Consider the following 12,360-nt stretch of genomic DNA (forward strand, 5'->3'; position numbering starts at 1 on the left):
GTGGAAAACTATTTGCTGGCACTGAATTTGTAAAGGATTGCATGACTGTAGCAGTTGAAATGTGACCAAAAAAATCTTATTCATTTAAAAACACTAGTTTGTCATCAAACACTGTGGCTCCAAGAGTAAATGATATTGCTGACTATATATTAATACAGTTATCTGAGAAAACTCTACACTTAAGTGTTTCTTTAGTGCTGGATGTGTCGACAGTTGTTTCATATACTGCACAAATGTTAATTTTTATTCAAAGGATAAACAAAAATTATGAAGTCTATGAAGAGCTTTTTGGCATTTGTAGCATTCACATCCATGGCAGGAGAAATTTTTAAATGAGCAGGAAATGCTGTTCATAAAAACAGTCTTCAATGGAAAAACTTATAGTGTATCACAACTGACAACATAGAAAACATCTGTGAAAAAAGTAAAGGTGTCTTTGCGCTTGTGTCAAAGGTGGTAGAAAATGACAGTGGATAAAAACAATTAAACTTACATTTTAAAGCCTCCAGCTATTAATTATATAAGATCACATGCTCTCAATCACTGTCAGTTCCACAAGTTTATTGAAGGGATTGAAGAAAGTGACTTACCATGTTATACAATAATACCCTGGCTTAGATGTGAGAGAGCACTGATTAGTTTTGTAGCTATGAGCAACAATCAAAATCCAGAATGAGATGTTCGCTCTGCAGTGGAATGTGCACTGTTATGAAACTTTCCTGGCAGATTAAAACTGTGTGCCGGACCGAGACACAAACTCGGGACCTTTGCCATTCGTGGGCAAGTGCTGTACCATCTGAGCTACCCAAGCACGGCTCATGCCCCGTCCTCACAGAAGAGCTTCTGTGAAGTTTGTAAAGTAGGAGACGAGGTATTGGCAGAAGTAAAGTTGCAAGGACGGAGTGTGAGTTGTGCTTGGGTAGCTCAGATGGTAGAGCACTTGCCTGCAAAAGGCAAAGTTCCCAAGTTCGAGTCTTGGTCTGGCACACAGTTTTAATCTGCCAGGAAAGTTTCCAACAATCAAAATTTTCTTGAATGAAAAGAGTCATCCTCTGGCTGAGTTACAAAACACCATTTTGTACAGATTTCACTAAACATATGAATGACCTTAATTAAGACCTGCTACCGTCTGATTTGTTCACATATATTAAATACTCTTGACAAAAAAATGTTTTGTTTCAATCTCAGGTGAACAAAAAATGTTTCAAGCATTTTAGTATTTGCCAAACATTCAGTCAGCAATTTACGGTAGATTTTGCAGCTGATTCTCTTGAGTGTTTTACAAATAAATTTTTAGTCCTGTTTTTTTCAGATTTTGATGCAATTGCAAATGATACTAAGATTTTCCAAAGCTGTTTTAACACCAGTGTAGAAAGTCTTACCCCAGAATTTCATATGGAAATCATTGGTTTGCAATGTAGCAATTTTTATAAAAATAAATATTTAAATTTATCATTGCTGGATAGTCATAGACTCAGTATAGTCCTGTCAGCTGCATAAGTTTGCTCATGGCTTTCTTCCACTTTCGGCACTGTGAAAAAACATATTCCAAAATGAAATACACTAAAAATATTTACAGACCAAATTAACTGAGGAGCATTTGAAGTCACTGCTGATAATTTACACTAGTAAACTTGCTCTACAACTGCAAGCAATTGTAAATGGGAGGTTATAGCAGCATACAGTAAATCTCATTAATCATAACTGCAGTGCTTAATTTCATTATGTGAATTGCCTATGTTCATCACATAGGAATGGTAAATTTCCAGGAAAAAACAGTTAAAATGTTCAGTTACATTACATATGTCAGTTAATGTATATCTTAATTGGTAATAAAACAAAAATACCTGATTATTGCACATATTTTGTATGATTTATTTGCATTGTAAATTTTACATTTTGTACAGTGTTGCTTCACTTAATGAACATGATTCATTCCTGAGCCTTTTGCTCGTTATTAATACTTGTCACGTGAAACACATTCTTCCACACGAATCCATGTAGAATAGGTCAGTGCGTTCCACTCTGAAAAAATAGGTACTCGGAACAAATTTATAATATGGCATTATAATTTTTTATTTATAGTACAGTACGTCCAGTTTCAGAAGAAAATTGTCTTAAGACATTTGTTCATGCAATTGCTTCAAAATTTGCCGAAAAAAATTAGCACGATTGTGAATTAAATTCATAGCATGGATAGCTACTGACTTATGGGCATCTTTAATGAATTTGTGTTAGTTAATGACGACAAATCGGAATTGGAATTCATGAACAGTTAGTGCAAGAGGAGGGGTTACCATGTGCCACCAAAGAAAAGATCTTGCAAAATCATTGCAGAGCATTTGCAACATCATTGTAGAAGCCTGAGCAGTGGTATGAGTGGCAATAATTGCAGCGCGAGATGCATTGCGATCAGTACAGCTGATGAATATAACATTGTTGGAGCTTCTACTTTACATAGCAGTAGTTTATAGGAAATGCATAACTTAGTTTTCATTTATAGTGGCCAGATCCAGGCCAGAAGATGGTTTTTTAAATGATTATTAAAAACTGAAAAATTACACGAAACAGACTATGTGAAACATTATCCCTAGGCATGTCAGTTGCTTACATTTTCTTCTATATGTTGTTTGAATTGCTCATTATGGGAGGTGCTCGATAAGTTAGGTTCAACTGTAATTTTAAAAAATATTATGGCAGGTCAAATACCATGCATGTCTGACTCCTTAACTCAGGCCTGATTGATGGTGTTCATGGGCCAGAGTTGGCCTACAGGCTGTAATTTGGAGACCACAGATTTAAATGAACTACTATAAGGGTGTTCATGCTTTTTCTGTATCAAATGCAAAACTTCCTGTATTAGTCTTTATAATTAATTGTTAATGGAAATTGGAACAAAGAGATAAGAGACACAAACAAGGTGATGGGAGGATCTGGCAAAAAGATGAAAGATTATTAAGATGACAATTTGAGTACAAGCTTTTATTATGATTTTTCTTGTTGGCCTTGGAGGAATATGCACTAGACTTTGATTTAATTTGTATCTTTAAAGCTTAGAGTGTTGAGAAATACGATCCTACTCTTGCAGATAATGCAATTCCAATTAAATCGTGGTTCTGTGATCCAATGGATACAGCTTTGCTGAACCTATTGCCAGTACTGGACGCATTACGTTTCACCCAGGATGTTCGAAGTGTGCTTAGTAGGAACTTGCATCTTCACCGCCTATGGTAACACTTAGGTAAGTGTTAGAAATGTGAAACTTTCAGTAATCCTACTTAATGGCCTGGCATTATTTCAGTTCAAGTTGAGTTTCAAATTATTTTCATTTTGTTGTCTCTGAAACAAATACAGTTTTAACTGTTATGACTCAATACATTTTTCTTGAAATTCATAGAATATGCGACTGTATTAGAGTGCTTTGTTTTGAAGTTCAATATGTATAAGAGTATCACATTCCTAAGGGTGGCATCCTTAAGCACCACACATGTGCACGCATTTTTCATGATTATTAGAAGATATTTAAAATTATCGAGACAGAATGCTGGTCATTTTTACTTTCAAGAGGCAATGAACTTAGTACTGCCGATAGATTTTTACTAAAGTAGAACACTGCTGTAGTTAGTGAAACTTACTTGCTTTCTGTGGAAAGAGAGAGAGAGAGAGAGAGAGAGAGAGATGGGTTGGGAAAGGTTAAAAAAGAAGGGCAGGTCATTCAGACCCCAGGATAAGTGGGATGCACACAACAGGTGGGTCCTTTTAATGTAGAAGAGTGATTGACCTGCCCTTTCTTTGCAATCTTCATTAACTTGTGCATCTCTCTTTCCTGAGGAAGACCTAATGGCTACAAAAGCTAACATGGTGTTGTGTCCTTTTCTATGTGTCTGTCGGCAGTACTATATTTTTCACTTCCTGAAGGTGAGTACTGTCCAGCAATTTTTTTTTCTTCTTTCCCACTAATCACCCAATGTTCTGATGAAACCCAAGCAGTGCTCTGTGGCCTACTTTCTCTGTAACCACTTAATTGATAATTGCTAAGGGGTTTCACTTACCTATTTCTTCTTAATTGATAATTGCTAAGGAGCTTCACCTCTTTCATTGAACCAGATATCTTTTGTTGGTCAGTATTAAAATTTGTATAGTTTATGAGCAATATACACTGAGGTGACAAAAGTTATGGGATAGCGATACGCACTGATGTAGATGGTTGTAGTATTATGTAAAAAAGGTATAAAAGGGCAATGCATTAGTAGAGCTGCCATTTGTACTCGGACGATTCACGTGAAAAATTTTCTGTTGTGATTATTGCCGCACAACAGAAATCAACAGACTTTGGACAAGAAGTGGTAGTTGGAGTTAGACGCATGGGCCATTCCATTTTGGATATCATTCGGGAATTCAGCATTCCATGCCAAGAATACAAAATTTCACTTATTACATCTCACCATGAACAATGAAGTTGTCACTTAACAACCAAGAGCAGCGGCTTGTGTGTATATTTATCCCTGCCAACAGACGAGAAACACCTGCAAATATCTCAAGTAATCAATGTGGGATGTACGGTAAATGTATCCATTGCGACTCTGCGACAAAATACGGCATTAGTTGGCTATGGCAGCAGATGGGTGATGCAAGTGCCTTTACTAACAGCACATCAACTGCAGTGCCTTTCTTGGCCTCGTGACTATATCAGAAGAATCCTAAACAGTGGAAAACCATGGCCTTGTGATATGAGTCCTGATTTCAGTTGGTAAGAGCTGATGTTTTGTGACATGAGTCCTGATTTCAGTTGGTAAGAGCTGATGTTAGGGTTTGAGTATGGCGCAGACCCCATGAAGCCTTCATCTCAAGTTGTCAACAAGGCGCTGTGCCAGCAAGTGATGGCTCCATAATGGTGTGGGCCGTGTATACATGGAATGGATGTGTCCTGTGGTCATTGACTGGAAACGGTTATGTTCAGCTACTTGGAGACCATTTGCAGCCATTCATGGACTTCATATTTCCATACAGAAATGGAATTTTTATGGATGCAATGTGTTATGTCACCGGGCCACAGTTATAGATGGGTATTTAGGCAGCATGGAGGACTTCCAGTGACTTTTTGAGTCCAAGCCATGTCGAGTTTCTGCACTATTGGTAAAAAGAGAGATGACATGATACCATGATTTTTGTCACCTCAGTGTATAATGATGGTTATTGTAGTAATAAATTAAGAAATCTCAATAAGGATACCTGTTAGTTCAGTTCATTTACTGCTCCTAACAATTATATGGCCATGCGTGATTATGCTCTGATTCCTTGAATACATTTGCAGAATGTGGAAATGGAGTGGTGTTGCCTTCTTGTCTCTGATTTGTATTTTGAGGGTGACTCTATTTGTGGCACACAACTTTCCTTATTCTTGCCTTTAACACGCATAAGGCGTGTTCTTGTAAAGATTAATCACTGTGCAGAGTTTTTGGGCAATATATGAAATTTGCTGTTTTTGTTGATTTGAAGGGTAATTTAACAATTGACAAAATTCATATTGTCTGTCCTTTCTGTCAGTCATACATTATTTACTCTAACACTTATAAATGTTTCGCATTTGCAGGTGCTCCTGAGGGTCCTGTTTAGTTGCTCATTTTAGGTCCACTTCCCTCACCTGACTACATGGAATATGATGTTACTTTGTGATGTGAGACATTGGAAGTTTGTTTACCAATGTTCCAAAATATACATTGTATGAGTGGTGATTACTGAAGCCGTTGTTGAATTTCATTGTGGTGAAATATGACTTTTATTGACTAAAAGTGCAGTAAAATACTTTTTATATTGAAAATTTGTTTTACATGTCAGAATGTTAATGGTAAAAATCCTATCTACATTACAAGTAGTGAGAGAGTTTTCTCTCTCTCTCTCTCTCTCTCTCTCTCTCTCTCTGTCTCGTTTCTTCAATTACGATGCCATCAATGGACTTGTGTTTAATGTCACAAAAGAACTTACCTGCTGTGATGCATCTTCAGTGTCTATCTGGCAGTGATATTGCCAGCAACACAATGTGGATAATGTTTTATTGTAGATGAAAATGACTTGTTAGCGTGCACGTAGACAGGGATTTCTGTGTGAGTGAGTTATTTTCAGATAAAGGCCTCGGTAAGTTGAGAATTGAGTTGATTACTTAATTTGAAAGTCTGACTGTGTGTACTTATGTGCATCAACATTGTAATACCACTTAAACATTTTTATCTGATTGAACAGTGTATATAAAACCAGTGATTTATTGTATATGAAACCAGTGATTTACCGCAACTGATATTTCTGGCCCCCATCTGTTGTATTACAGCTTCATATTTGATCTATACCCTCACTCTTTCTATGTTAAGGTTGTGTTGACTGTTACTGTGGCCAAGTAAAGAGAAAATGGATTTCTGTTTATATTGATGTTAATATGTACCAAAAATGTCATTGTATCTTTTTGCCAGTTAATTTTGTGTAAATGCAAAAGAGAAAGAAAGTAAACTAATTATATTTTGTGTTCGCATGAGCTTAATAACTGGTTCCATTTGCTTTTGCTTCAGTTTGCAGTTGAATGTGTGTGTATTTAGAATCATTACTTGGTAACTTTGAGTGTGAAGTTTTATTCTAATTTTTATTTTCCTTTAATGGCATTTTTGTTGTGTTATTTCTTCAGTAGGCAGTTATATAAAAAAATCTAGAGCATTCTAAGTAATATTATGTGGGTGTAAACAAAAGCAGCCTTGAGACATATAAAATGGGAAATAGTAGAAATGTATGTGGGGTCATTTCCAAATTTCCAGGCAGTAAGTGAGGCATGTCATGAACAGAGTATTTCCTTTTAATCTGTTGACAAGACAATGTACTAGGAGACAAGCCTTTTCCTCAAGCAGTTTTTGTAGTTTCAGAATAAAGAACATGTTGCTTGTCATCTACGCCATTTTCAAAAAGAAGTTTTTACTTTGAAACAAGACCCTCTACTCTGTTGTATCCCATGGCTAGAATTCTGTCTATGAGAGGAATGCTACAATATGTGCCCTGTGCAATAATTTGTATTCTGTCTTTTAGTCTCTTGAAACATTAGTATTTATTTTTTTCTTAAATGGTCCCTAATTAACGCCATGATGTTGAAGTAAGTTGTTCTATCTCCTACTTCATTTCTGGCATTACAGCTCTTCTTTGCCTTGATTTTTTTAAATGTGTTTCTTTCTCAATAGTATTCCATCTCCTAGAGAATCTTGTAAGGGCATTTTCATACTAATCTCTGTAATATAGTGCTCATTTTGAGACAAGGTTTTCCTCTTTCAAGGTATGTCAATGTCACAATAAAATATAGCCCAAAGAAGCCTGTGAAGTATTCTAATAAATAAGTTTGGATTTTAAATTCCAATACTAAATATTTTTATGTTGTTAAAGCAGCAGCCTATGTGTGGTTAAACTTGTGACACTATATTTTTATAGTTCTATTACTTTTCATCTTTACACAGTCATTATACAAAAGCTCCAGAGTAAAATGGTATAATATCTATTGGTAAATAAAACTGTACTTGATTTTTTAGATGGTACCTCCATTCCCAAATACCTCATATTGTTACTGACCATTCCTTGCTTATTTTGGGAAACTTGTATCTTCTGTGCATAATGATAGAAGCACTTTCCTATTCCATTTCCTTTTTTTGTATTCTCTGGAGTAGTGCACTGAACATTTATAAATATCAGTTGTGGTATTCTTAGAAAATCATCCTCATCACACACAGAACAGTGGAATGCTTTTCATGGTCACGTTATAGCAGGCATGATTATATTTCTGTTGTCTGTATAGATATGTATTGCATAAGTACATGATCTCTTTGTATATAATGTTCCAAGATGTTACATGAATATTTATTTAAAATTGTGACATTTCAGCTGTAAATAAATCATACTGGGTTGGAACATAGTAGCATATATTAGTGTAATTTATTATGTGACAAAAGCATATTATGTATTTGAAGTCGTGTTTGACTTTGGATTTATTATTTAAAGCACAATTTTTTAATGTAAATGTCCTTTCCCTGTATTAGATACCTTCTTCCATTAATCTCATGGTGCTCATTCAAGTACTAAACTTAAGGATGTGATGTTTTTCATGATCTAGTCAACAGGATAATAAATAGTCCATTCAGTTTTATACACAATGTAAATCTTTGTTTTACGAGCAGCTTTTCATCTTAATGCATTGTTACCTTGACATGGCAGATCTTCTTTCAGTATTTGCTACAAGGTGCTGAAACTGAATATGGAGAGGCTAAAAAAGTAGTAAGAAACAGAGGAAAATCTTACAGCTGTAGAGGCTGGAAAAGTTACACACACTGCAGATTTAAGAAAGAATATGCTGAACTGCCATTCACCCTGCCCTCTTACCCCATCCTCTACCACAGGCTATCCGAAACAAATCCAAAGCTTTTTCACAAGTAGCAGCAAAGCTGCCTTTCATCACCATCCTGTAGTTTATCTTTTTGTTCACAGATTGATGTTTGGTAACAAATATATCACTACTATGACCTATTTTTCATTTTATCTGTTTTATATCTTTGTGCTGATGTAATGCATTATACTTCACATGACATTGGAATCTTGCATAAATTCATAATCCTTTGTTAAGTAACATATTACACTTACGATGTTTAGTGCAGGTGAGAAGGTTCATGAGAAACCGATATTTGCCCTCCCATTCCTTCCATTATTTGGAGATTACTTCCAGTTGTTTCTCATTTCTTGAAGAAAAATGCAAAATATATTTGAATGCTATTTTTCTCTGTAAACACCTCAGGCCCCCCTGAGTTGCAGCATAGACCCTGTATCAGTGGAATTTTTACTCACAGTACACAGATAATGTTGCACTGTGAAGAATAAGTTTATGGCTCTCTCTTAGTTCATTGCACAGGCCTACCATGTGTTACTTGTGAAATGATTTAGGGGCTAACTTAAGAATTTCTTTTAGCATAGCTTTTTAAAATAATATTGAAACTGGCACAAATTATGTGTTGTCATCTTACATTTGCGTAAGTGGGATTGAAGTATTTCTAATTTGGAATTTAACTTAGAGTGAATCCTTTTTCATTGATAGAAATAGGTTAGTAGCTTTTTGATTTGTAAATGTGTCCTGTGTCAAAGTTACCAGGTTAAAAAGTAAAATTCTTATGTAAATATATGTATTGAATTACCCTGGTGCTATAATGAAATGTGTGTATCTGTACAATGACCAGATGATGGCTTGATGTATTTCTTTGCATTGTAACATCTTTTGACAAGTGATCTTCAGCTAAATAGTATTCATGTATTAGAGCCTCAGATAAAAGTATTTTCTGTCATATCACTGGATGTTGTATGATCATTCATGGATAGTAGTGTGCCCTCAAGCAGCAGAAAACTGTAGTAGATGTGTGGTCACACTTTAAAATGTTCAAAAGACACTTGTAAATGATAAAGTGTAACATACCGGTGGTTTTCTTTTTCCATTATCTCGGAATAGCCTTTTGGCTGTCACTTTCTATAAAGAGTACATTTCCTTTGTGATTATTGGGTTAGTGTTTAATTTACTGCCTTTGATAAAGACTGGTAAATAAAGGATTTTTTCCCTTTTTTTTTTATTCTTTCTTGTGATTCACTAGCATAGATTCAGTATAAATTTATACTGTAGATCTAGAAGTTAAATCATTGCATTTTAGATTTTCCTGCAACATGCCTATGTGCCTCCCCCCCCCCCCCCCCCCCTCTCTCTCTCTCTCTCTCTCTCTCTCTCTCTCTCTCTCTCTCTCTCTCTCTCTCTCTCTCTCTCTCTCTCTCTGACAAAAATTGTTCTATACCCTTTACCGTCAGTTTTATTCTGTATTTTGTGCCCCTTCTTGTCTTCCTCCTGCAAAACGTAAGATCATGCATTATGTCTCATGTCGTGATACCCATGCATGGAATCTTGCAATTTGGCAGTATTTGTTTGTAATTTCAAATAATGTACTGTTAGGTCCTGCATCAAAGTTGGTCATTCAGAAGTGCTTGTCCATATACAGGCAGATGTTTGAGGCATGAGCATCAGCAAAACTGTCAATGTGCTAGACATGGTCCTACAGAGTGTACAGTCAAACTGTGCTGTTTCATTTATGCCTGAGAGTTCAAAGTCATTGTCCTTAGTTTTGTCAAATTATAATACTGACACTTTGTTACACATTTTAGAAACAGTATTTGATTTTCTATTTGCATAACACTTTTTTTATATTGTTAAGTCACAGTAGGTGCTGTGGTGAGCTAACATTTTTGTAGTTATTATTTGACATTTCCTTTATATGGCAAAAAGGAAGACAGTATATTGAACTGTGTGGAACTTAGCTCCAGACAGTTGGAGGTATAAGTACAAGCAGAAACATTTTGTAACACTGGATTACACTCTAGCTCTGCATAAAACTGTAAATTTGTAAACAACTTTGTGTTAAGTTATACTGGATACAGATATCTTCTGTATAATTTGTAAAGTTTGAGAAGTAAATTGGAGAAATATAAATAATATTGTTTCCTTTGAAAATCAAACAAAATTATTTTTTACCCATTTATGTAGTCCTGAGCATATTACATTATTCATCACAATTTTCATACTGAAGTAAATTAGTGTGTGGCACACAAAAGAAATCACTATGAGTTATTTGGTGTTGTGAAGCCAACAGAATGTAGTTAATGTGGTGTACATAGTTATATTCAAGAACAATGATTCATAGGACATTCATTAACAAATAATTGATACAGAATTAATAAAAATAGTTATGAACAAAAAAGGAACACTTTCTTGTTTTCTGCCAAGTACCAACAGATTATTTAATTAATATTATGCAAATTATTAGATCACTTCCAGTATGACAACCTCTGCACATGGCAAATTAAATCTAACTTGTCCACCAGGTGGCTTTATTAGGAGATTATTCAAATGATTCTTACCAATAATGTACCAATGTAAATTCATCATGCAGAAATCTTTCATGAGCATAGAAATGTTGTACTAAGTATGTTTCAACTGTTGATGGTAATATGGGCTACTGCTAGTTGTAATGGCGTAGTCTTGGCTATATAGAAACTTGCAGGCTCCTGTGACCTTTCAGCTAATTTGGATACCAGATGATATAACTTTCTTTTCATTCAATCACTGAAAAAAATTGCATTTGAATTATGTACATAGCCAGCATTATACTTTTTTCATCATAAGAGTAAAACTGATGTAAAAGAACAAAAACACGGTGATTGGTCGGCAGCCATAGTCCATGTAAACTGATGTTACGCTCTTGTAAGTAGTTGCTGTTTGTATATTATGTATCTTATTACTACATTACGCTAAATGAAACTTTAAGATATTCTAATATATGGCAGCCATCAACATTTTTCGTAATTGTTTTTCAGCAAAGTAGTTTTTATTTCAAAAATAATATACAGTCGTAGTCTCTGTACTGTTGTGCTCTGATTGTCGCACTGTTAATATGTAGGGTGAAAAAGTATGATGCTGCTTTCTGGTCCATAGCACAACACACAGGGGACACAGTCAAAAAGTGGTGAGAAACAGGTTGTTCTAAGTGTTTTTCAGAAGTCTTGGGATAAAGTTGCCTTTAATCCAGAATTAATCCTTTTATCAGGTGTTCAAATATCGCTTTGGTTGTTCATTTTTTCATTAAATGTGGAATACATACATCTGTTAAATGTAAAATTCATCAAATATATGCTAATTAACAAATATCTAATCATTTTAATTAAAAATGTGTGTCTTGTTTCTAATTGCATTTAAAATTCCAGATTTCATTGCAAACGTAAATTCTTAATCATCAGTATTTTATAAAAGATTGTCAGTTAAGATTATTTAAATTAAGAAATAATTACAAAGTAAATTCTTAGTATAAAAATGAAAATTAAATACTCTATATATCCAGCATTTTATAGCACAGATATGGTCTCAAATGAACCAAAGTGATAAGCGTTGTGGAAACATGGAGAACAATCATTTTCACAGCATTGAGCATACCATCGAAATTCCATATTTTCACGGTTGCCCCATACCACTGTGACATGAACGCAACATAACTGATCTGCAGCTGAGTTAAAGGATTTGTTGCAAGAAATAACCAGGCATTTAAGCTGCCAGATGTACTGGAACTAACGCACAAAGCCTTGGCACGTGTCACTGTTGAACACTGGTGGGAAACATAATAGCACTTCATAAAAGAAGAGGAGGAAATGTTGCACTTGGTTAGCTTCTTGGATTCTGTTGATTGACTCATTGTCAATGTAGCAGATTACAGTTCCAATACCGACATGTTTTTCTCGGATTCATATATGGAAGGAATTGAGAGA

The 12,360-nt window shown here is 35.0% G+C and overlaps 1 protein-coding gene across 4 annotated transcripts in view; it reads left to right on the forward strand.

The window, feature by feature from the left end:
• The window catches only part of LOC124605451 (CTD nuclear envelope phosphatase 1 homolog), a 115,770-nt gene extending 105,215 nt beyond the window's left edge, over positions 1 to 10,555 (forward strand). For all 4 annotated transcript variants that reach the window (XM_047137132.1, XM_047137134.1, XM_047137133.1 and 1 more), the window contains 2 exons: positions 3,089 to 3,241; positions 5,594 to 10,555. In XM_047137132.1, the coding sequence (XP_046993088.1) occupies positions 3,089 to 3,234 (146 nt within the window). In that variant the 3' untranslated portion in view covers positions 3,235 to 3,241; positions 5,594 to 10,555. The remainder of the gene's footprint in view (positions 1 to 3,088; positions 3,242 to 5,593) is intronic.
• Positions 10,556 to 12,360: the final 1,805 nt, after the last annotated feature.

This window comes from Schistocerca americana, chromosome 3 (genome assembly GCF_021461395.2).
Source record: "Schistocerca americana isolate TAMUIC-IGC-003095 chromosome 3, iqSchAmer2.1, whole genome shotgun sequence".
NCBI classification, from domain to species: Eukaryota; Metazoa; Arthropoda; class Insecta; order Orthoptera; family Acrididae; genus Schistocerca; species Schistocerca americana.